This window comes from Protomyctophum bolini (genome assembly GCF_963924005.1).
Source record: "Protomyctophum bolini genome assembly, chromosome: 4".
Taxonomy (NCBI): Eukaryota; Metazoa; Chordata; class Actinopteri; order Myctophiformes; family Myctophidae; genus Protomyctophum; species Protomyctophum bolini.
In genome coordinates, this window is record NC_137865.1 from 33250936 (window position 1) to 33277471 (window position 26536).

General features: G+C 41.3%; 1 protein-coding gene across 1 annotated transcript in view; it reads left to right on the forward strand.

The window, feature by feature from the left end:
• myrf (myelin regulatory factor) overlaps positions 1-23957 on the forward strand; it is a 30275-nt gene extending 6318 nt beyond the window's left edge. The window contains exons 2-27 of the mRNA XM_080762182.1: positions 3519-3609; positions 3763-4080; positions 4928-4989; positions 6299-6527; positions 8712-8812; positions 9048-9162; positions 9848-10043; positions 10620-10696; positions 11637-11747; positions 12223-12313; positions 13999-14199; positions 14594-14705; positions 14934-15043; positions 15158-15318; positions 18017-18089; positions 18229-18311; positions 19550-19618; positions 19870-19956; positions 20336-20388; positions 20511-20585; positions 20727-20960; positions 21086-21179; positions 21308-21370; positions 21494-21599; positions 22997-23071; positions 23294-23957. Of these exons, the coding sequence (XP_080618308.1) occupies positions 3519-3609; positions 3763-4080; positions 4928-4989; positions 6299-6527; positions 8712-8812; positions 9048-9162; positions 9848-10043; positions 10620-10696; positions 11637-11747; positions 12223-12313; positions 13999-14199; positions 14594-14705; positions 14934-15043; positions 15158-15318; positions 18017-18089; positions 18229-18311; positions 19550-19618; positions 19870-19956; positions 20336-20388; positions 20511-20585; positions 20727-20960; positions 21086-21179; positions 21308-21370; positions 21494-21599; positions 22997-23071; positions 23294-23383 (3077 nt within the window). The 3' untranslated portion in view covers positions 23384-23957. The remainder of the gene's footprint in view (positions 1-3518; positions 3610-3762; positions 4081-4927; positions 4990-6298; positions 6528-8711; positions 8813-9047; positions 9163-9847; positions 10044-10619; positions 10697-11636; positions 11748-12222; positions 12314-13998; positions 14200-14593; positions 14706-14933; positions 15044-15157; positions 15319-18016; positions 18090-18228; positions 18312-19549; positions 19619-19869; positions 19957-20335; positions 20389-20510; positions 20586-20726; positions 20961-21085; positions 21180-21307; positions 21371-21493; positions 21600-22996; positions 23072-23293) is intronic.
• The last annotated feature ends 2579 nt before the right edge of the window (positions 23958-26536 follow it).

Below are 26536 nucleotides of genomic sequence, written 5' to 3' on the forward strand. Positions count from 1 at the left end.
TCCCCATCTCTCTCCCCCTTTCCTGTCAAACTACTGTAAATCTATCAATTAAAGGCAAAAAGCCCAAAGAATATCGTAATAATAAAATACAAAAAAACTTCTCTGACCTAACTTAATAACAACACATGTAGTAAGCTATACTGTAGCTTGCCGATCGGCTATTTGCAGAATAACAGAAAACAGAACATACACAAGCCTGAGGGATATCTGCACACTTTTGTGCAGATATTTATTTTCTTTTGTTACGCACTGCTGACTATTTTCCTCTCCCCCATCTATCCCTCTCTCCCCCCTTGGCCTCCATCCATCTCCCCTCCCCACTCTCCGCATCTCTCTATTTTTCGTTATCAGTCCTGCCAACCTAAATTTACTGCCCATTTGGGTGGGGTGCACATCTGGATTTAATTTAAGAGAAGCTATACTTCTCTTTTTCCGCGGCTCTGGCATGCATTAAAAGACGTTAACTGGCTGTTTCTGTCCAAAGCCAGTGACTCTAGACAGCTAGTTGAAGTCTGAAATATAGCTGTATATACACTGAAAACATATTTAATGTAATGATAAAGTGCAATAATACAATTAACATTGAGTGTCGTCAGCCCCCTGGTTTACTTCTTATTTGATTCGTAATGCTTTTGCTAGCATGTTATCAAAATGGGCTTGTAGACTGTCATACTCATTATGGTCAAACAAGATTGTTCCAGTGTCTGAAAGAGAGAATGATATCAATCATCATTTTGAGGACCCCCTCGAAAACGAGTTGCTGCAACTCAAGGGACTCAGTGAAAGTTCTAAATAAAATCATACCAGAGACCACAATTCTTCATGTGGTTAATTAATTGATTGGTTGGTTGGTTGATTGATTGGTTGATTGGTTCATTGGTTCATTGATAATTGACATTATTAATCCCCTGGAGGGAGAATTCATTTCATGACAGTACTAACATGACAATTCAACAATGACAGTAAAGACTAAAGTGTGAACTTTAAACAAAAATGTCCTAAAATAGATAAATAAATATAATAAAGAACATAAGGCTTACACATCTACAGATGTTCGTTAACTTTTACAAAAAGAAAAGAGAGGGCAACCACATGCGTGTGGCACTGAATGTACTACTAAGACAATAATACTAAAACAAGGATGGAGACAATATATCCATATAACTTTCTGCAAATGGTAGTGATGATAGAGACCACAACATTAGCAACATGGACACTGATGCATGAATGCGTGATATCTTAATTGAGATTTTAAAGCAGAGAGCAAAGTTGGAGGGAGACAAAAGAGCAAAAAAATATGCATTTTCCCCCAATGGTAACACTGAAATTCTTGGCATTCCCAACTGACTAGTTGCTTAATCTATTAGAAAGAGAGAGAGAGAGAGAGAGAGAGAGAGAGAGAGAGAGAGAGTCAGGGGCTGCCTGCCCACCCACTGTATACCTCATCTTGACCTTCTATCAACCCCCTTCACTCTGTTCCCATCTCTTCTCTCGCTCTTGTGTTTAGAAGCAAACCTTGCCTTTGGGAATTACAACAATTGAATGGAATTGAATGTTTTGAGAACAACCTTGTTTAATCATCAAAGGCAAAGCTGTACCTGTTAAGGTCTGTGGTAAATAGGCTATGTTACGTGTTTCTAAAAATAAAATAAAAAATAAAATAAACTACAACAAACAAACTAAAATCTATTAATATATTATGCATAAGAGCGACTTCTACAACAAACTACTAATTTTGGAGATTACATGGGTCATGTGTTTGGGATTTGGGGAGCTTTGGCTGTGAAGGGGTGAAAATAGCTCTGGGGTGCAGTGAAGAGAGAGAGAAGAGGATTAATGGTTAAATAAATGATGCTACACCAAAAGCAGTGTTAATTTAACTTTATGTGGTTAAATGGTTAAATTACAGGAACTCACAAGATTCACAACACAACATTTTATGACAAAGACAAGACAGAAAAAAAACACAGACAGCTCAGCTCAGACACGTTGTGGAACAAATGACAACGTTATACACATATACCCATTACCTACATCGAACCAAAAAATAAAATACAAAAATAATATACATATATGGACACATTCAGTTTGGTGCTTGAAATTCTAGATGGGTTAACAACTCCCCAGAGAAAATTAAAGAAAAGAAAATAAGATATGCATATATACTCTTATATAATAGCCTATGTAATGAATGAAATGTTGAATCTTGAAGTAAGGGGGTGGAAAGTGAAGAAGATCAAGCTCTAGCTAGATTATTTCAAATTTGATTGAATAATTCAAATAATAATAATCCAAATCTGAGGCCATGGTTCTCAGCAGGAAACCAGTTGATTGTGCAGTCCAGGTAGGGAATGAGGCATTACCCCAGGTGAAGGAGTTTAAGTATCTCGGGCGGTATTGCAGTCGCTGTACCGCACTGTTGTGACGAAAAGAGAGTTGAGCCAGAAGGCAAAGCTCTCTGTCTACCCAGCAATCTTCGTTCCTACTCTCACCTATTGTCATGAAGTGTTGGTCATGACCGAAAGAATAAGGTCGCAAATACTAGTGGCCAAAATGAGTTTTCTCCGACGGGTGGCTGGCATCTCCCTTAGAGATAGGGTGAGAAGTTCAGTCACGCGGGAGAGACTCGGAGTAGAGCCGTTGCTCCTTCGCCTGGAAAGGAGCCAGCTTAGGTGGTTCGGGCATCTGGTTATATGCCTCTCGGGCGTCTCCCTATAGGGAGGTCCTCGATGCACGTCCCACTGGGACAGACCAAGGCGCACATTACATCGACTCACTGTCCTTGGAACGTCTTGGGATCCCCCAGGAGGAAGTTACTAATGTTGCTCTGGAGAGGGAAGTCTGGAGCTCCCTGGTGGAGCTGTTGCCCCCATGACCCGACTACGGATAAGTGGTTGAAGATGGATGGATGGATGGATGATTGAATAATTGTAATTTTATTTAATAGTACCTTTTATTATACTTTTTAATTAAAGTAAGTTTCATCACAGTCCTATTTTAAAGTGCGGCGCTCGCATATCCGTGTTTTATGTGCCTGAGTGTAGCTCGGCTGTAAGAGTATATCTCTTGAATGCTTCCAGTGTAACTAATTAGCACTGAAACAGTAGTCCTTGGTGTACCACTGTAAAGTTGATTACTAATGCATACTCGGACTGTTTGTCACAACTCCTATTAAGGGCATTGGAAGTTCCTTTCTGTAACCTTAATTCTGAAATTCTCAGTCAACAAATCATGGCTCCATTGTCATTATCATACTGAGGCACATATAATTACAGAATGTACTGATACAAAATGAGTATTGAGAGTAGACGAACACATTCAAGTATGGTCAATATAACAAAATGAAATGGACATCTTAATCTCAAATAAGACGCTGTAACAGTTACGACATACTGTGTTGGCCCTGGCTTGCTGTTGTTGGAATAGACGTGGATGGTTGGCATATGGTTCCCATTGCTAACTCCCAGAGCTCTCCACCTCTCCTCCATGTTTCCCCCTGGACCCTTTCTTTATCGCAGGTCATGATATTACCAGTTCTCTGGAGCCAACCAACATCGACACCAGTATCCTGGAGGAGTACATCAGCAAAGAGGACGATAGCACTGACATGTCAGTAGGGACTCCAAACCAACACATCACAGTGCACCAAACCTCCCAATCAGATCATGTCGTTACAAAGGAATTTGTGTCTCTGATAAGGCTAATCCTCTCTCTCTCTCTCTCTCTCTCTCTTTCTCTCTCTCTCTCTTTTTTTTTTTACAGCTGCTTCTCAGAGGTCCACAGCGGCCCAGCACCGAATTACTCTTCTCCCCAACCAGGAGTTTCCTCCTCCGGGGGGCTGGTGTGTGGTGTGAGTCCCCCCATCCCACTGCGCCAAGGAGTCCCTCCGTCCGGTCCCCCGAACTGTCAGAACCCTTACCCACCTGGGCCATCCCTAGGACAGCTCCGACACAACTACCCCCCCTGCCTGGGGCAGCAGCAGCAGCAACAACAGCAACAACAACAGCAACAACAACAACAGCAACAACAACAACAACAGGCTCACATCAAGCCTGAGCACAGGGGCCATTACGCTCCAGGGTGAGATAAGAGAAGCAAAAATACTAGAATTATTATAATAAAAATCACACCTGTGTGAAGTGAGGGGCGCTCTTCTAATCATACGTCCTCATGCATGCATACTCATATCACTTTTGTCTTCAATGTTTGTGTTTACACGATGTTTGTGTAACTAGTGGTATAGGTGGTGGTAGCAAAACAATGTTTGTGTTTACACAAATCCCCAAAGCTGGACATAGGTGGGGCTTGCGCCCCTCAAAAATATACAAAATATACTGTATCTATTTTTTTTATTTAATTTAATTGAGCCACCAGGTGGTCTCACACTGTGAAATCTGAAGTGTTCATTTAACAAACAATCTAAAAATCAAATCAGTGCACTTCCATTTAGTTTTTTGGTCGCTTGACCAAGAGGCCAAGATACACAGTATGAGGCTAACATCAAGTGTTTGTGATTTATCATATAACCCAAGCATGTTCCTTCAAAGCAGCATCATCGTATAAAAGCAACTTTGAAATGTTCTTATTTTGTTGACCCAGCATTTATTTTCCATTGTACATCGAAACCAAACACACACCCTATACTGCAGGTCCATGATGCAAGCCTTTGATTAAACTTCACTGAGACAAATAAAGTATTTGCTGACTAAGAGGGAAGGTAGACTCATATCAGAAACAGAGTGAAATTACACCATTTAAAAAATGCACACACTCACACAATCTTGGTTTGAAGGGCTATACTCTTTTCTTTTTTTAATAGAGAAAAGAGTGCAGCATGAAACTATTTCAAAGAATTCTATCAATTGAAAGTTTGTTTTCATTTTATAAGGCTATAACAAAAACATCTTCTCATTGTCTCTTTTCTTAGGACACTACCTGAGTCCCCCCCAGACTCCAGTTCAGAGCCCTACTCTCCCCAGCAAGTGAATGGTAAGTAACTGACAGACAGACAGACAGACAGACAGACAGACAGACAGACAGACAGACAGACAGACAGACAGACAGACAGACAAAATGATAGAGGGAGAAAGAAAAGGAGAGAGGGCGGAAGGTAGAAGGAGTGAGAGAAAGAAAGAAATAAAGAAAAACAGAGTGAAAGAAGCCAAGAAACAAAGAAAGAGGGAGAGAACAAGAGAGAGAGAGAGAGAGAGAGAGAGAGAGAGAGGGATAGAGAGAGAGAGCACACAACAAACTGAAATGGTTAGTGCATTATATATCTTGTAGACTGCAACCCCTTGGCAGACATCAGTCAGAGTCAGAGGAACCCATCTACTGACCGTATGGGTTACACAGAGAAGCAGAGATATGGATAGCAAGTGTAACAAATAGTAAAATAAAGGGTTGAGGGGGAGAGACCCAAAAACATGGAGGATCTTCGCACAGGTATGTGTGCCCATGACTTTGTCCATCCTTCCAAGCCTGCTCTCTCTGCTCAAATCAATACCTGTTACTCATCACTACGGGACCTTTGAATAGAACATAGAGACCAAGAGAAATTCAGTTAATGTGTAACAAATTGATAAATTCAAACATTCGGTATAGCACTCACCTGTCATTTATTAATCTTCAATAATACATTCATAATTTCCTTATTCGAAGAGTTACACCTGCCACTTATTTATTAATCTATCATGAACATAATTGCCCTGGAAATGGAATTTCATCAAATAAATTAAGTTCCTTTGAACCATAATAATTGAGGTTTGTTGTTTTTAAATGCATGATAATTGGAATCACAGTGTGCTTGGCTTTGTCTCAACATTCCGACACAAGTCAAACTGTCCTCAAAATCACTGTGTAGTGTACGTTTTGTACTGCTCCCACACACCTGCGTTGGTCTAGCAGACCATTAGTGAAGAAGGTGTGGGATTGTTTTATCTGATCGGCATGACTCCAGGCGGAAACAATAGAAAACACCATTAGCCAAGGGTGGAGGAAACTGGAACATGCTGCTGATTGGTAGGGTTAAAAGAGCTGAAATGTTGTCTTGTGTGTCGAGTTATATATTCGCAAGCTAAATGAATAGCTAAATACACTGGATGCAGTGAGTAAACACCTGGATGTAACTGGAACCCATGTGAAGCCCCAGACGTGACACTACAGTATACTGATATTTTGGCAGACATGCACTAAACAAAAAGTACACATTGTGTTTAGTGGGAGCGGGACTGTGGGGCTATGTGAACATAAACAATAACAGCATGAAATGATAAAACATTGAATTGTTGTATTTCTGTAGACCCTCACATGCTCAGGACCATGACACCTGAGAACATGTGTCACATGACTCCGCCGCCGCTCCTTCCGCCGCATGGACACTATCCCAGCATGCACCGGGACATGTACCTCAAGCCGGAGCCCATGATATCGCAGTACTCCATCGGCCCGGTGGCCGGCGCCAGCGGAGACATGCAGCAGCAGCAAACACAGATGCTTCATCAGCTGCTGCAACACCCTCAGGGACAGGAGTAAGTGATAAACACACAGCATTAAGGGATAGAGGGATGAAGTAGAGCAGGTGAGACAAATTGCCAGTTTATAGGGCATAGCAATGGTGGCCATAGATCCAGAGTAGACCCCATTAATTTTTCCCATTTCCAAACATATTTATATAAATTATTTTCAGCCTAAAATCAAGCAGCCGTCCACGGGATTCTGGTGAATTATGACCATAAAACATTTTATTATGTGAAAACATTATTTTGAATATTGAATTATACTAGAGCTGTGCACGTTGGGCACTGGCCTACTTGGAACGATGCAAGTTGGAAATGCATGCCCCACCCAGTTATTATGACTGTGTCCATTTTATGCCCATATATGGAGTTCTTTGTCAGGCATGCCCAAATATGGAGTCTATGCAGATGTCAGAACAGGCCAGCTCCAGGGAGAACAATGTCAAAGGAAAGTTCCATTTAGTATGGGACTACTTTTATTTGTATATTATTAAAGGATTGTTGCATTAACAATTTGTAATACATTACAGATGATATAATCACTATTGTCAACAACAGAATGTGGAGGGAGGGGTGCATTTAGCGTAGTTTTTGACTGCTAGTTGTGTTTTGTTTTAGTTTTTTAATTTTTTCTTGTCTTTCTTTTATGTCATGTGTATTTTGTATTCTTTAATTGAAAAATCATAAAAAAAACTTTGATGACAAAAAAAGGCCAGCTCCATATATGGGGAGATAGGGGTGATCAGGTCCAGAGCCCGGGCAGAGATAGGGGTGATCAGGTCCAGAGCCCGGGCAGAGATACCGTAGGGGTGATCAGGTCCAGAGCCCGGGCAGAGATAGGGGTGATCAGGTCCAGAGCCCGGGCAGAGATAGGGGTGATCAGGTCCAGAGCCCGGGCAGAGATAGGGGTGATCAGGTCCAGAGCCCGGGCAGAGATAGGGGTGATCAGGTCCAGAGCCCGGGCAGAGATAGGGGTGATCAGGTCCAGAGCCCGGGCAGAGATAGGGTTGATAAGGTCCAGAGCCCGGGCAGAGATAGGGGTGATCAGGTCCAGAGCCCGGGCAGAGATAGGGGTGATCAGGTCCAGAGCCCGGGCAGAGATAGGGGTGATCAGGTCCAGAGCCCGGGCAGAGATAGGGGTGATCAGGTCCAGAGCCCGGGCAGAGGACTTTGTGCTGGTTCTGGACAACCGGCTATCCGACGGAATCGACACACAATGTGTGTCACACAATGTCTATTACAACTATTACTATTACTTTACCGTTATTGACCTTATACCAGCCAACGTACCTTAGTTACGTAGAAATGCACTCTGTCGAGGTGCAAACTTGCGCCTTGCACACAAGTAGGCCATGCATGGACTACTTGTGCGCAAGCAGAGCGCGCAAGTACTACAACTAACTAATGTCTATTACAACTGCTGTTCTAAATCCTTTAGACCCATTATTGACCTTATACCAACCTTGAAATGTACCCTAGTTACGTCATCATCATCAGCCAATAACATTGAAACATATCTTAATTACGTCACCATCAACAGCCAATTGGGGACCACCGAGGACAGGCATACAGTACATATCATATACATACTGTACATACATACCATGCATAGTGCATACCATACATATGCAGCCGACCACAGACCACAAGTAATAAATAGGCCTACGCTTTGTTTTGTGGTTTTCATTTTATTACTTATTATTTTCTTCTTCACAGAATCAAATGTTTTATGGTCAGGATCCTGGATGGGCTTATTCAATATTTCAAATAATTGTTTATATAAATATTTTTGGAAATGTCTATGAGAAAAATGAATCCGGTCTGGATCATTGGAACCAGAAAATGGCCACCACTGCTGTGCCCTGATTATAGGGGGAGTGATAGAAGTAATGTCTATGGAAAGTCACATACTGTAGGCCTTTTGCATTCAGAGACAAAGACACAAAACGCAATAGAGCGATGAAGTGAAGGACGAGAGAAGAGAGGGAGAAGGATGGGAGGGACTGGCAGAGGGAAATAATGTGAGAGCAGGGAGCAAGGAGGGCCATTTGAGGTCCATAACACACAGTAAATTAACAGTCAGGATTGTGCATAATAATGCTGTAGACATCAACCCTTTGAGGACAAACAATGTATTTGCTTTGCTACAAACTCCAATCGTTTTGGGCTGCTGACGTTGTGTTTCTCTTTGTGCAGAGGAGTCCCTGGTCACCAGGCCAAGAAGCGGAAGCACTCAGAGTCCCCCAACAGTACGCTCAACTCCCAAATCCTCACAGGTATCATCAAACAAGAACCAGGTAGCTTTCGTTCTTTCTCCTCGTCTTTCCTCACCTGCTCTCCGTCTCACTGTTATCTGCTCTCACCCGCCCTTAACCTCCGGAGAAATACCACCAAATTAACAGTACCCCGCACCTACGCCCTCTCACGGGAACGAGCCACAGACTTGTTTTTGCGAGCGTTCTTCTTTGAAGTGACTGGCAGGCCTGACATTATCCTCCACCTTCTACACTAATTTCTTGGATGCCGTTTCAGGTTTAATGCAGGACGCAGACAACAGCTACTTGGACCCAAACTACCAGTGTATTAAGTGGCAGCCCCACCAGCAGAACAAGTGGACGCCATTGTATGACGTCAACTGCAAAGAACTGTGGGTGAAAATTCATTTCAGCATGTCTATAGATCTCAATCTATCTATGATTATAGTCTTGACAGTAACCTATAGCTCAGAGAGGTGAAAGCCCTCAACACAGAGGTAATAGCAAGAGTGCTAAAAGAGGGGTAAACGGATAATTCAGCGAACTACAGAGGGAGGGAGGGAGTGGAAAGGGAATGGAGGAATTGTAGATGTCTACAAATTCCTCCGAGGTGAGCTGTGCGGGGGAGGGTTTCGGTTTGGAAAGAGAACGTGGGGAGTAGAAGAGGGAGAGGGTTGGTGGGGCGACTGGGCGAGTGTGTGTATGGAGAAAATAGCGAACGCCTCTTTGTTCGATGCCAAAGAGAATTAGAAGAAGAGGGGGTAGACCTGCACTCATAGAAGCTACCCAATGGTTTATTGCCATCACCACCTGGCTGGTCACCACGGTTTGAAGCATGCCATGCCCACTTACGGGTTCACAGGGTTTTGTTGCACTTAAATCCATCAGCCTTCGGTGGGGTCTTCAGAAGGTCCTAGTACTGGTGTTGTTAAGTCAAACACTCCCCCTGGTGTTAGGCATTGAAACTACATTAGCCTAATATTCTTTCCACAGTGTGCCTCAGTTACATACATTTTCCAATAATGGAGCATTCAAACTTTTCCCACTCATCATTATGTCCGTCTTGACGATCCTCAGACCAATGCCCACCTACCGCGTGGACGCCGATAAGGGCTTCAACTTCTCCTTGTCCGACGACGCCTTTGTCTGCCAAAAGAAGAACCACTTCCAGGTCACAGTGTACATCGGCATGCTGGGAGATCCCAAGTACATTAAGACCAGTGAAGGTCTGCAGCCCATTGACTGCTTCTATCTGAAGCTAAATGGAGTCAAGGTAAGGCAAAAAGGAAGCAGTACTGTATTAGGGACATGATCTAGCCTGACACTCAGTCTGAATCGCCAGAACATATTTTCTTAATGGGCGTGGCTAGCGATTCAGGGCTGGGGCCAGGCTAGACATGATCTACAGTTGATAGTATTTGGTCTGCCATTATGATCCTCAGCTCAGTACCTTAAAGGGTGAATTCACCCTCAAAATTACTTTATTGCTATCAATTACTCACTAACTCACCCTGCAAAGTCTTGAATTCACGGAAATATCTTTGTTTTTGTCGCATTCCTGATCCAATATTCCAATATTTGATGAATTGAAGTGAATAGGAGGAGACAGTAGTAGTCCTCAGAGAGTTGTTCTGGAGTTCATACAGTTTTTTATTATATAGTTTTGCCATGGCCTACTATTTATTTCAATTCATCAAATATTGGAATATTGGATTAGGATTGGAATGCGACAAAAACTAAACAATCTCCAATGAATTCAAGGGTATGGCGTGAGTAATTGATTGAAAATCAATTAATCTGATTAATCTCAGCCATCCTAAAAGTGATTGTGGTCTATCTCGTTTTCCAGTTGGAGGCCATGAACCAGTCCATCAATGTGGAACAATCCCAGTCAGACCGCAGCAAGAGACCTTTCAAGCCAGTAATGTAAGTCTGGATTATTTCACTGAATAGAAGCAGATACATTTTAGTAGCTCCTTGGGTTTCCGAGGCTAGTGGCTCCTATGCCACTAAAATGTGGAAAACCCTATCAACAGTCGTTAAGAAATGTGAATCCCTAGCCTCCTTAAAAACCGCTCTCAAAGAGCACTTACAGGCACTGCAATTCTGCAATTCGAAACTGTCTTTTGTCCCCTCACGTCTCATATTTGCCATGGACAATGAAAGGAGAAATTAGGTCATACTGTATGTGCCTGAAATATGATGTAAATTTGTGGCAACACAAACATTAAATATAATAATAATAATAAAACTTTATTTGTATAGCACCTTTCATGACATGAAATGCAGCTCAAAGTGCTTTACAGAGCAATGGAGAAAAAAAGAAAAGAAAAGCAAGGCTTCAAATGCCATGAAGGGAACATTTACGTCATATGTAGACGAACAAATCGGCTAACCAATCAAATAAATTCAGTTGTTCATGAGATGATGTATGATGATGTATAATGAGCGCCCCTCACTTCACAGGGGTGTGATTCTTTTTCTATACTGTTCACGTATTCCCTTTTTTTATAACTTTTTTTTGCCTAGATGTGTATATTTGTATGTCTTTAAATGTCTTGATGAATTGAAAATGGAGGACCCTGATGTAAACAAGTCTTAGTGTTTTTTCTGTTTTTATCCTGTTTTTAGTAGTTCAATCAATCAATAAATCAATCAATCAATACCACTGAATATTGAGTACACAGTTTTATAGAGTATGCCATGTTTTGTGATTATTATTGTATGCTTTTTTGATGACAATGATAAGAGTATTATTCAACCTCAAGATGTAGCAGTTATGTATTCAGAGAACATTAATTTGTTAAGCGAACAGGACTACCCTCCATAAGGCAACTTGATGGTGGATCAGTTTTGTGTCTCCCAGGGTAACCGTGCCTCCAGAACAAGTTACTAAGGTGACGGTGGGACGACTCCATTTCAGCGAGACCACAGCGAACAACATGAGGAAGAAGGGGAAGCCAAACCCTGACCAGAGGTGAAACACCACTGGCATCCCAGTCATTTATGCATTTTAAACATAAAACAGGCACACCTTGAGAGAGAGAGAGAGAGAGAGAGAGAGAGAGAGAGAGCATGAGAGCATGAGAGTGAAAACCAACTACTGCAAATACTGTACATATCATTGCTCGTTGCTGTCGGGAGGAAACCACCTGCTTCGGACAAACCCTCTTAACTCCATTGGACCCTCAAACTGTCTGATAAAGCAACTCCACCACCTCTCCCCCTCTCATGCAAGTAATTGACACTATATAAAGTCACAATACCAAGTTTGATGAGGCAGTATTGCTTTGATTAAAAGATATACGATTTTCGGAGTTGGATGGTTTCTTCCCGACAGCAGAGTAATAAAAATATAGTAATAATAATTAATGTGTGCAAGGCTCCAGTACAGTTAGTTGAATGTCTGTGTGCTACTGTGCTCATCATGGCTCTCTCTCGGTGGTCCCTAGGTACTTCATGCTGGTGGTGGCGCTGCAGGCTCAGTCCCACAGTCAGAGCTACACATTGGCCGCTCAGGTGTCCGAGAGGATCATCGTCAGGGTAACATCTGTCAGTCTGTGTCTGTCGGACCGTCCTCCTCCAACCATATCCCTTGTGAATGTGTCGTCATCGGTCACTGTACAGCTGAGAAGCTCACAGTTTTTTTTTTTTTTTTTCCATTTCCTCCTCCATATATCATTGTTGTAATCCAGTGGTTCTCAACCAGTGGTCCGGGGACCACTGGGGGGTCCTTGAGGGGGTTCCAGGTGGTCCCCAGCTAAATGATGGAGAGTTGGTAACCAAATGGACCCTTGTAGTTAAACATCTGCATTACTTAATTTAGAAGGTTACCCACTTGTTTTCCTGTTGTCTCTCATCTACACTGTAGATTCTACAGTATGGTACCACATCAATACAACTTTGGACAAAATCTTTCAAGACAAAAACAAGTCTAGGGTCTGAGAGGCTATATGTCATCAAATGGTGGTCCGTGGCTCAAATGCCGAATAAATAATGGTCCTTGATATGAAAAGGGTTGAAAACCACTGTTGTAATCCCATTCCTTTGGCATTCCATTCCATTTTCTTTTCCAGATTTTTTGGATTTGGTGACTGTGATCCTTCAGCATAACATACTTAAAATGGACTGTTAATACCAAATCATATATTTATACTGTCTGTGAGTAAAAATAGGTCACAAGAACTCTACTTCTTTGTTCACAGCCTGTGAACACTGAAGTAGAGCCCAGCGGTGCTTGTTGCTATGGATACCATAACCAACTCAAACGTGTCACCAAGGACCCCACAGATTGATTACTTCCTTTTCTGTGTTTGACAGTGTTACAGTGCACCGCACACGATATGTTTTCTCTCTTTACACGTCCGGGCTTTCTCAAGTTCTTCTGAACTTGAGAAAGTCCCAGACGGGCGAAACGTTGTTTGGTTAAAATAAAGAAATGACGGGGAGCAAACATATTGTGTGCGGACATTCCCATTTTTGGATCCAGCACCATATCTAAAAACTGTGGGGATGTGCATATCTTTTTCCTTTTTTGTAGTGGCAGTGTTGCTAATTATGAATGGAAATGTCCAGTAGGCAATTGTATGGTGTATTGCCCAATTATCCAGTTCATTGCATAATACAAAAGCTTTACAAATGATGCGTAGCCTGCAGAGTTAGTTCATGCAGACATACTCAAGGGGGTTCATGCCATGCTCAAGGCGCACAAGTCGCACACGTCATTCGCTGATGTGGCAGTCAGTTGACCATTGGGCGGGCTACTTAAGCTCACCAGTCTGCATGCTCTTTCTGCCTTCCTCTGCATATGGTTCCTGGTTTATGTGATGTTTTTCCCCAGCACCACCGGTGGGCTCTGTTATTCATGTTCCCCATGGGAGTTTATTGTATATCTATCTCCCTGCTCTTAATGTTTTACGATGGTGTTTAATCTCGCCGAGCAGGGAGAAAATGCAGCAGAGCCGAACGCCAAGTCTAATATCGTATGCACACTTGTATTCTCATTCTATAATAAATATTGGTTAAATCTATTCGTGAGTTGTCTGACTGAAATGGATTTCATGAAAACTGCACAATCTCCTCTGAATAGGTACACTCTGCTGTACCTGTGTACAGTAGAGTGTGGAAAACCATTATAAAGCCAATCCTACAGTAGAAATATTATGAGAGACTGGAGCTTGTATCTGAACACGTTTGTGCGTCTGTCTTCCATGTCTGTTCCGTCCCAGGCGTCGAACCCAGGTCAATTTGAGAGTGATAGTGAGGTGCTGTGGCAGCGTGGCCAGCTCCCAGACTCTGTGTACCACCACGGCCGCGTGGGGATCAACACGGACCGCCCGGACGAGGCCATGGTCATCCACGGCAACCTCAAGGTCATGGGGTCACTGGTGCACCCCTCTGACCTCAGGGCCAAGGAAAATGTCCAAGAGGTTAGTACTAAACTGCGGTTTGTGTGTGTGTTTGTGTGTGTGTTGTGTGTGTGTGTGTGTGTGTGTGTGTGTGTGTGTGTGTGTGTGTGTGTGTGTGTGTGTGTGTGTGTGTGTGTGTGTGTGTGTGTGTGTGTGTGTGTGTGTGTTCGTGCGTGCGTGCGTGCGTTCATTCGTTCGATTTTAAAACAATATTATAGAGGTTTGGTCTGCATGTGCATGCTTGTTCCCGCATGAGTCATGGCTGTGTATGCCCATCCGAAGTGCTCAGTGCTGGGAACAGTGCTGGGCAGGTGTGATTGCGTGTTTTGTGCGTCCATTGTCCTTGATCCATACATTCTCATGACCACATCCCTGCACACGCATGCCTGTCTTTGTCATTCTGTCCCGTGTACAGGTGGACACCACAGACAATTTGAAACGGATCTCTCAGATGAGGCTGGTGCATTATCATTTCAAGCCTGAGTTTGCGGCCTCCGTGGGCATAGACAAAGACACTTCAGAGACCGGTAACACCTATAGTCCCAGTTCATACATAACCTCTTTTCCACCCTCCACCCTAGAGTAGCTGTTCATTTGTGGCTTTTTTGTTTACAAAACTGTGCGTATCGCCACAGTCATAATATTTGATCTCGCTGGACTTGTATGCACACTTTAATATGTTGTGTGTAGGTGTTTATTTATGCTCTCAGTGCTGGCTTTCACCTTGGCTCTTATCGTCTCCCCCACCTGTGCAGGAGTCATAGCCCAGGAGGTACAGCAGATCCTACCTGAAGCAGTGAAGGAGGGAGGGGATGTGATATTTGCCAACGGTGAGATGATACCCAAACTGCTGGTGGTCAATAAGGTATCACTCTCTGTCTCCTCTCTTACACACACATGCGGCACAGACACACACACTGCTACTGTCACGCAGGTGCTCGTTCACTGACACACGGCGCTAATCGAATCCCTCCTTAAGGACCGGATCTTCATGGAGAACGTGGGTGCAGTCAAGGAGCTGTGCAAGCTGACGGACAACCTGGAGACCCGTATAGACGAGCTGGAGCGCTGGAGCCGGAAGCTGGCCAAGCTCCGGCGTCTGGACAGCATGAAGAGCACCGTGAGTGGGGGAACTGTCAGGTGAGTGGATATATTTTGCACATGAGAGAAGTTATTGTCTCCACCAGGCCGAAGGCATGGGGAGAGAGTATGTTTTGCACTCCATCCGTCCGTCCGTGTGTGTGTCCGTCCGTCTGTGGACAGCTAATCTCCGGCACCGTTGGCTTGATCGCAGCCATACTCTGCACACACACTCCCTGAATGCCACAGCTGAACCTCTGCCCCAAGGTTTTCACATTGGCCTCTTATAGCGCCACCAGGAGGCCGCTTTGTGCAAAACACTTTTTTGGACAGTACACCTACAGATTTTGTTCAAACATCACGCAAATTATCTAGGTGTGAATTTGCCCAAGGACTTGTCACAGCTGTTTGATGTAAATTACAAAGGTGCAACGGAGAAGATGTATGATGATCTTGGCAGGTGGAGCGTGCTTCCTCTCGATTTAGGTGGCAGAATAAGAGCAGTCAAAATGGTAATTTTGCCCAGATTATTATACCTTTTTTTGTCACTGCCAGTAGAAATACCTTTAAAACAATTCAGGGAATGGAATAAACATATCTCACGTTTTATTTGGGATAAAAAAAGGCCAAGGGTGAAATTTTCTACCCTACAACTGCCCCGAGAGAGAGGAGGCATGTCTCTCCCATCTTTAAGGGACTATTATCTAGCAGCTCAGCTAAGACCCTTGGTATATTGGTGTAACCGACCCTACATTGCAAAATGGAAAAGCATAGAGTTATCCCTGATGGATGTACCAATACAGTCACTATTAGGTTGCACTGACGGAGAGAAAGGAATGTTTCAGACAAGGAGTCAGTGGGTAAATTTGTCGTTCAAAATATGGCTGGAAGTTGTTAAACGCTTCCAGCTTCAGAGGGAGGCAAAACTTTTAAACTGGCCGGCATATGACCCTGACTTCATACCAGCAGTACTAGACAATAGGTATAAACAATGGCACCACAATGGCATCACTTCTATATGTACTATGATTAAAAATGGAAATATTGACAGTTTTGAAAACCTAAAGCAGAAATATGGGTTGGCTAACCAGGACTTTTTCAGATACTTGCAAGTAAGGGATTATTTTAGTAAAAAAGTAAAAGGGTCTACTCCAGGTATTACAACAAGCCTAATCACTGTATTTATAAATGCCTATGGCTCAGGAAGCAACAGGGGTCTTGTGAGTAAACTATATAATGGGCTTATGTCGTTGAAAAAGGACTCTACAATATATGTGAAAGAGCGATGGGAAAAAGAGTTGGGAATCGATATAAGTGATGAAGCATGGATGAATATATGGGAAACACAATCAACGACCACTAATTCCTTGACTTGGAGAGACTTTTGTTGGAAAAACCAGATTCGCTTCTTTATTACTCCAAAACAGAAGTCCAAACAGACTGGCAACCATATGGACTGTTGGAGAGAATGTGGAGATACAGTGGTTGATCATGCACATGTCTTTTGGTCTTGTCCTGTAATTCAGCCATTTTGGAAAGAAGTGACAACACTTATCTCAAACATTATGGGTTTTAGAATAGATGATTCATTCATATCTTTGTACCTGGGACAACTCCCAGACGGGTTAAATCGGGATGACTCATACTTACTTAAGATCCTACTTGTAGCAAGCAAAAAAGCTATTACAAGAAATTGGTTACAAAAGAATTGTCCTACTGCCGATCTATTTCTCAACATTGTGAAACAACTTCATCACCTAGAACAGATGACCTATTCTTTAAGACTGCAAAAAGAGCTGGGTGAAAGAAGATGGGAGAAATGGACAGAGTACTTAGCTGGGGGGGTGGATGTGGCGTGAATATGGGCGGTGTCTTTCCAGTTGTCATTTAATGTAAAAAATAAAAAAAGAAGAAAAAAATAAATAATCTGTAATATGTATTGTTGTTGTACATCCCATGACCTCTTGTTTTATTTTGTTTTTTGTCTTTTGTTTTTATTCAGTTTTCTTTTACTGCCGATGTTTTTGTCATATTGTATGTCTTGTTTGTCTTTGGTGTCTATTTTGGCTATTCAAAAATTCAAAAATAAAGAGTTTAAAAAAAAAAAAAAAAAAAAAAAAAAAACATCACGCAAATTGGTACACAGTCTCTCTAGAGCCATTCAATGAAACGGGTCTTTCAGATTTTTCAGACTCCATCCTGATTGGCTAAGATTGGCTTCCAAAGTTCGCAGGAGTGCTCAGTTTCAAACAAAATGCCGCCAATCATGAACACATCGTGTGATTTCCGTGAATGTGCACGCACATTCCCACACGCGACTAGGCCGAGGAAGAAATGCCACTTGAACATTTTCAAGTGGCATTTCAACTATAACTGGCCGATTAGTGTTTTTACCTCTAACTGCACGGATCTGTGTAAAACTTAAATCCACACTCCCTAGGCCTAGAGGCCAAGGAAAAACCACCGCCTGGAAGTTTTCACATCTGTTCTGATTTTATCCAAATTTCACGCACATCGGTACAGTTTTGCCAAACATCACACACACTCCTATCCTCCTGGTGGAGACCTGTGCCCAGAAGGGCGCTTTTTCTAGTTACAGTATATTTGAGTTACCAAAATACTGTCTGTCTGCGTATTGTATTTGTGAAGACAAAAGTTGTCTACACACATATACACATTTATACAGAATATATATTTTTACATTTATTTAATTTTATTTATTTATTTGAAAATATGTTTATCACTCTTATCCTTCTAGCCAATCATCAAGTTACTTTAGCAGGACAGGAAGTGGCCCACTTAAGAAGAAGAGTGTCAGACCTGGGAGCAAGGTATGGTTATATCATGACATATTTAAAGATTGTGTTAACTGTTGCTGATTTCACAGCAACAGCGATGAGTGAATGTCAGCAGTGCGGACATAAGTGTCTCCTTTAATGTCATCTTTGTGTTTTTGTATTTTATTTTCAGAACTCACTTCCTGATCAAGGCTGTATCAGCCAGAGATTCATGCAGGGGACCATCCTGGCACTTGTCATTGTCATGGCCTTTAGGTTAGAATATCTACAATATGTATACAATATCTACAATCTGTTTCACAACTACTTCTTTATTGAGCCCCATACCTCGTGCACACATTTCTCACCTACATATTGTGATTATCATAAATGAGATTCCATTGTTATAATTCATAGTGGGTTCAGGGTGTGTGGTGCAGTCACAGCTAGTAGGTCCCGGGTTGGATTCCCGCCAGGGAAGCAGTGGGCGCTGGGGGCGTGTTCTCTGATCTGTGTCATCAGCGCCCATAGGGGTTGGCAAACAGGCCTTTCTGTGTGGAGTTTGCATGTTCTCCCCCGTGTAGGTACCCTCACAAAAACATGCAGTAATCCTGATCTCTATTGTTGAGTGGTTGGAATAACGTGTTCCAGTCCTACTGGGGAAACTCCCATCTGTCAGGTGATAAGAAGCGGCCTGCTCACTCCTCATGCATTGAAGGTAGCATGAGCTCAGTTCGGGGCTCTCCCCAGTTTAGCGCCCAGGATTACAGCGTAGGCAATTAACACCGGGTAAAAAATGGGTTCGAAAATTGTGGGATAATTTATAGTGGATTCATTGTCACTGTCATTGTCATTGGATGAAATCAAGAAAATGCCAGCATTGTATGTCCTTTTCATATGACGCTGACGAAGGCCAAACAGGCCGAAACACGTTCGTTATCAACTCAAATTCATGTGAAAAGGACATACAATGAGTGCTGGCATTTTCTTGTTTTCATCCTGTATATTCGAGCCTTGCACCGTAAGGATTTTGTTCTAAACTGGAGCAGTACTTTTTTACTGTCATTGTCATTGTCATCAGTCAAATTTCCTCATACATAATTGTGTTCGTTAATTTCCAATGATGCATCTAAATAGAGTCTGTTTGAGAGCGAGCTCGACAAGGCCTCCCTGTGATTTGAGTCGCTGCCCATGTCAATTGGGCAACCTTTTTGGGAAATGTTTTCTTTGTTGTTTCCGCATTTGATTGGCCTTGGGCTCAGTATTGTATAATTTTCAGGCTTGTTAAGAAGTCTGTATCTATTGGTCCGATCTGGTGTTCCTACTAGTCAGCGTTTAGGAACTAAGACCCCCTCTAACCATCGCAGATGTACTATAGTTAGATTGTATTAACATACTCAACCATACAGATGTTTTATTCATTCAAATAAGAGATGGATTGTATCTTTAATTTGCTGTGTGTGACGTCACACGGCTCAGTGTTTTGTGTTAAGATCTCTGTTTGTTGCCCTCAGCGTCATCTCCATGTCCATCCTATATGTACTGACCCTACACCATCGAGGAGACGTCACAGAGAAGGCTGAGTATGTCAGCCCCCTCACTCACACTTTATGTACCCACTTTATACACAGTCAAATCCTCCATGTTCAGTGGAGTGTACAAATGTAACCAAAGGGGCCATTCAGGGTCAATTGTTCTCAGTAACAGATCACAGATGGTTAAATTAACGCAGAGGATTTTACTGTAGTATACTACTACAACAAATCAACTCTTCACTTCTTCTTTCATTTTTTACTATATTCCCCTTCATGTCTTTCATGTCTTGTGAAATCAGCAGCTATGTCTCCTCGTGTGTTCTCCACATTTCTTGGATGCCTATCTTCACTGCCACTGTCACTCTCTGTCCACCTATCTGCCCATGGTACTGTATTGCTTCCTGTAACTTTATTTCCTGTATATGTCTGCCTTCTGTCATTCTACCAATATCTTATCTTTTGATTGCCTGGTTGGATGTTTCTTTTGCCTTTGCCTGAGAGGAGGTCTTAATAGGTTGTACCTTGTTTAGATTAGAGCATCTTAATACAATACGTATTGACAAATATTAACCAATATAATTGGTTAACCATTGAAGACAAAGCCATAGTTCCTTATTTGCCTGACACATCTGTAGAATTTGGAGCGGGGAGCATTATTCATCTACATACAATGTTTTCTAATCAATGTCACCTTTAATTGTATTGCTTGGTAATTCATTATTGCTGTAAATAGTACCTTATTTACCTCCACTATGAATGGCACAGGTCCAAAGCTGCGTTGTCCAGTTCTGCTCACCAGTCTACCACATCTACACCAGGTGAGCAGAGATTCTTTTACTGTTCCTCACCGTTATCGAAGGTCATCAGGCTATACACACTACCACACAGTGTGTTATGTTCTCTCATTCTCATTTGCTCTTTGTTTGTCTGAACCCTGCAGCTTGCTGTTCAACCACAGCCCCAAACAACCAAACTGCTACGCCTATGTCACCCATTAACAACCAATCCACAGCTGGTGAGTAAACATGCCGTCTAATGGCCATATATATAAAAAAAATAACTGCTTTGTACAATAAAGTATAAATCGGCCTTATGTTTTCTATGTGTTAAAAGATTGATTTGTCAACTTTACTTTCTTTTCTACTACACCTTTTAGATGTAGGCAGCCTGGGGCCCACACCAGGCACGATCAATAAGAAGGCCAAGTCAAGACCTATGGACAAAGATGGCCGCAATAGGAACCGCCTGAGTCACACCTCTGCACCCCTGTTTGCGAAGTCCAAGAGACCTCATCCTACAGACATGGAAGGAATGGGAGGTACCAACCGTCTGCCTGGGGGGCAGCAGCAACCACCATCACCACGCAGACAGCGAAGCGTACACACAGAGGGTAAGCGGAAAGAAATTGACCTACACTCTCAGAGTTAAATTAACACTGGTCTTGCTGTGTAAAAACACAGCCATTTGTTTGCCAATAGTAAACATTTACAACTGAATTATTCTTTGCTGTCACAGCAGAAGCATTAGCTCCCTCTCTGGTTGGTCTACACATCCTGGAACCAGACCAACAGATTACTGCACAAATCTGTCCAACCCCTGAGAGATGCAGGTGTGTTTGTGATTCATTTACCCGAACTCTGGTCTCGAGTTACACAAAGTGTTGGAGCTAATTATTGGAGTGTTTGTTGAGTGTTTGTTTTCTTAAATTGATGTTCTCTTCTTTTGAATCTACTGTAGCTACACAGTATCTCTTCACGGGAACAAGAACTCCTCCATCTCACAAATCACTTTGCACATGACGTGAGTGTAGAATCAAACCATGAGTTCAACAAGTTCATTTTTGACTCCCCACATTATGTTGACTAGCATTATTAACACAAATAATGTATTTGTGTGGATATGTACTTGTTTACTTCATTGCAGGTCCAGTAACAGCGTGTGGGTACGACAATGTGGAGCCACCAAGGGCCGATTGTGTCCAGACCGCAAAGAGACAGAGCTCTACAGTGGACAGAGGACATCTACCAAGGTAAACACAGCTAAACATAGGTGCCAGTATATCATCATACAAATATTTGTATAGTGCTACTAAGACTATTATTATTATTACTTGCGCAAGCAGAGCGCGCAAGTAATCGTTTCGCTTGGTCTCTTCGAAGTGAAGCCAAGTTTTCTTCAACGGTAAATCTGTGCCTGGTTTGCTGGGACTAGTTACAACATTACGTCATCCTTGAGAGAGTACATGGTGTGTATATGACGTAATGTTACAAGTTACAAGTTACAAGTTACAACATTACGTCATATACACACCATGTACTCTCTCAAGGATGACGTAATGTTGTAACTAGTCCCAGCAAACCAGGCACAGATTTACCGTTGAAGAAAACTTGTCTTCACTTTTTGGAACCAAGTAACCACAGTATACTGCTAATCAAATTACAACTACATACTCTGTATGTAGTTGTAACTAGAACAACTACATACAGTCTGTGCCTGGTTTGCTGGGACTAGTTACAAGTTACAAGTTACAACATTACGTCATATACACACCATGTACTCTGGTCCCAGTTCACAACGATGACGTAATGTTGTAACTGGTCCCAGCAAACCAGGCACAAACCTACGGTTGAAAAAAACTTGGCTTCACTTTTTGGAACCAAGTAACCACAGTATACTGCTAATCAAATTACAACTACATACTCTGTATGTAGTTGTAATGTGATTTGTAATTTGTAAATCTGTGCCTGGTCTGCTGGGACCAGACTACACAGATGACCATATCTCTTACGTCATCACTGAGAGCTAGTCATACATATACACACCGTGTACTCTGGTCCCAGCTCTCAACGATGACGTAATGTGGTATCTGCTGGGACCAGATTACACAGATGACCATTTCTCTTACGTCATCACTGAGATACAAATCCAACTACAGATTTCGGAAGTATTTTAGATCATGTATATTTCAACAAATTTGAAAGTATTATTACAGAAATTGAAGTTAGAGACACATATTACTCTGATCATGATTTAGTATTAATATCACTATAGTACAAAATGAAATACATTTAAAACAATTGACAATTTACAATAAGTAATAAAATAATTATACTGTATAATATATTTTAGTTTATATACCAGTTTATATACCTTTTTTTCATCACATATCAATGATTCATTTTTCTGTAAAAAAGTAGTTAGGTAGCAAATAGTTACACGTAATGATTATACATTTCAAACGTTCCTTCACAGAGATACTGAGATGTGATAGTTTCCAGCGGTCGAAAGTACTTGCGCGCTCTGCTTGCGCACTAGTAGGCCATTTATGGCCTACTAGTGTGCAACAAGCAAGTATGCACTCGGCAGAGTGCAGTTCTAGTTATTATTATTATTAATAACTACTCACTTTTTCTTAATGACTCTTAGGGGACTCACCACCTGTGGTCAGTGCCAGTGCTGTCTTTCCAAGATGTCACCTATCACTTCCGTGTCTCTCTCAATGTGAGTAAACCTGGTCACCAAAACAGAAGTGCAGTAGCATTTAAGAATTCCCAATAGGCATTAATATACAGTTTTGTACAGTTTGGGCGTGGCGCTGTCCATTCTCTCTGTCCTTCCAGTCAGATGTTTGGGTTTGCTGTTCATTGGGAATTTTGGAAGAGTAAAGATTCATGTGCCGAAAGACCAACATTCCCTGAATGTCCATGATCTTTCCTTTGACAGAGTGAAGTTAGTTGTTCTCCGAAGAAAGAGAATGAGAAGACTGCATCGTACTCTGACCACCATTTTCTCATTCAAAGCAGCTGCATGTAAGAATGAGCCTGATCTTGACCCAGTGCTTTTCAAAAACAGCCTCTTTTCTTCTTCATGGTCCAATTTGTATGCTTTTGTGATGGAATAGTGTATCTCACACTCTTGAACTTGATTTTGTTAAGAGAGACCTATACAAACTATCCACCACATCTTCTTCTCTATGCACTTCCATATGTATATGAATTAAGACCTCTTTCTGCTGCGGAGACCACTGGGCTTTGAAAACGCTGTCTGTAAGTCCTATTAATTTTGTATTATAGTTTATTCACTGAATATGGACGCAAGTTGAAAGTCATTGACAACTGTAGTGTCTCACCATTAATTACTTTTGCCAAAAGTAACGTCTGTAGCTTTATAACTCACTTTATTGTTCATCTTGCAATGTCCTATGCACTTAATATAAGCCATAATCAGTGTTGGGGAAGCTACTTTCAAAGCATAGATTTTCACGAGTTACTTCACACTTTCATCCATTATACATTTTAATTTAAATATTTTAAAAAAGTATAAAAGTATATGTGAAACATAAACATAAATGTTAATTACATTCCCCAACACTGGTCATAATTATTCAAAAAAGCCTGCAAGATAGTGTACATGATACTGTGCTTCGTATTTTTCTTTTCTGTTGTTCTACTGTTCAACTGTATGTACACTGAACCAGTATCAGCAGAAAACAAGAACAACTTCAGGAGAACAAAAGAAGACTGTTGGCTTCTGCTGAAGTGAATGTTTGCCAACTTGCATTGAAAATATACCTCAATGGTGCACACTGTCAAGTCCTGCCCCTCTGTGATGGTAGATTGTGTTCCAGGCTTCTATAGCCTACCACACTGAACTGTCTCATATACGTCATTGATAGTCATCTAACAATAGGCTACACTGTACAGAGGAAAAATGACAATACAGTTAATTGAGTCTCAAAAGGTACACCAAATTAACCACTTAAACCATCTAGTCTTCGTAAAACGGACTTGAGTTACAACACAAGCTCACAACGTGTTGCAACGTGTTGGGATGCTGGGGTTCAGGAAGGCTGGGATCAAACTATCCAGCACTACTAGGGATGTGAATAGGGATGCTGGGGTTCAAGTTGTTAAGCTTAATGTACCTTTCACTTCTGTGTATTTGTACTATTATACAATTTACAGCATCGATCCAAAACAAAGAGGTATTTTTGAAGCACACTGGATTAAATATTTTCAGTAGTAGTGTCACTGGATATCCTGTGATTAGACTGGACACAGGTACCAAATGACTGGAAATAACGCACAAACGTGTAGAGACACTGCAAGCTCGTATAGCATCAGAGAATGGGATTAGCATGTCCAACACTGACAATACTTCAAAAACACTGGAATAGCATACACTGTATTTTGTTAACTGGATAAAATGCTGGTATGGAAGATATAATATCATTTCTGATGCAAGCCCAATCAATTCCCTTTCAATTAAAACATTTTGGTGTCATCGTACGACAGAACTCAACTGTGGGGAATCGATTTTTATGCTTGGGTCACAAAGCTGTGTTGAGTCATGTGTTTTTTTCTTCTATTTTTTTTTTTGCTCTGAATATTTCTAATTATCTGTGCCAAGTGCCCACACACATTGCCTAAGAGTAAACAGAATGATAACACCCTTGATTAATATTAGTTTTCAATTATTTGAACTTGTATAGTAGCCTATTCATTTATTTCAAATAGTTTTATTGTTGTTTACTGAATATTATTCTTACCATTATGCTATTTAGGTTGTTTTGCTTAAAATGACCAAAGCCCATTTTCCACTCCATATTTGCATGAAAAGGAATACCAGATAGTGAATCACAAATGTCAAAATCTTATGGGAAGAACATCCTTTAGCCATACTAATCTTACTGAATTGACCACAATATGAAATATACCATGCTTTCATTGTATTTTTCATTTCTTTAATGGGTACAGTGTACAGTTTTAGCTTATTTATAATGCACCATCTAGCATAGTGAAACCAGCATAGCACTTTTTGAACTGTATATATGGACTGCTTTTTCTTGGTCTATTGGATTCAACTGGTTTCAAATATATATAAATAAATACATTCAATTTAACTGTATAGCTTCATTTTGTAATAACTGATGCTCCTTTTTATCGTCCATGTTTTATCAGTTTTTATTGTGCATATTTTTGTTGTTGTTTTATCATTAATATGCTAATGTTTTGTTATGAGCCATGTTCTGTTTCAATCAGAAATGATTATTTTTTATGTCATTGTATTAGAAAGCGCACGCGCACACACACACACACACACACACACACACACTTTATGAACATTCATGATTTTGAACTTACATTTGTCAAGTGAAGCCAGGTTGATCGTTTTGATATAACTACCACCACGTTATCCTTTACACCATTGTTCTCCCTTGCTTGATTGTGTTTTAATTAGCCCCTATGATCATTACATTTGCAAAGTCTTTTGTCAAGAACATGCTGTAATAATAATGAATGCATGCAGTAAATAAAGTTGTGAATAAGAGCAGTGGTGGAAAGTACAGTTAATCAAGTACTGTACAATTGTTATGTACTTTTACTTGAGGATCTCCATTTCTTACATATATGCCATTACATCACAGGTAATTAATGTACATTTTAAATTATTTTACAGCTTTAGTTACTTGTCATTTTTGTAGATTTAGCTTTCTTTGTATTTGTTTCTAACATCATACATGCCATTAAAAAGAGTCACAATAAAATAATGAAAGATAAAAATACAAAATAAAATCCAACAACAATGTTATACACAACAATGCAAAACAATGGTTGTGTTCGAAAAGGAGCAGAAAGAAGCTAAATGCTTATCATGTCCTACACCTTCAACAGTTTTATTGCGACTGTAGGTCGCAGATTACTATGAAAACCTGCAGTCTGTCTGTCAAGCCACCATATATGGACGTCAGTCTGTCACACCTTGTGACACATCACGCCACCATATGTAATTTATTTAATACAGGACCTTTACTTGTTAAACTTTACTAGTCTATTTCTACATTGTGTTATTATTACTGTGAGTCCACACCACTGACCGGACCATATACATTTAGTAGTAGGCCTACATTACTGATTGAGTAGTACGGTGCTTCTCAAGCAGTGATCCTTGAGGGGGTTCCAGGTG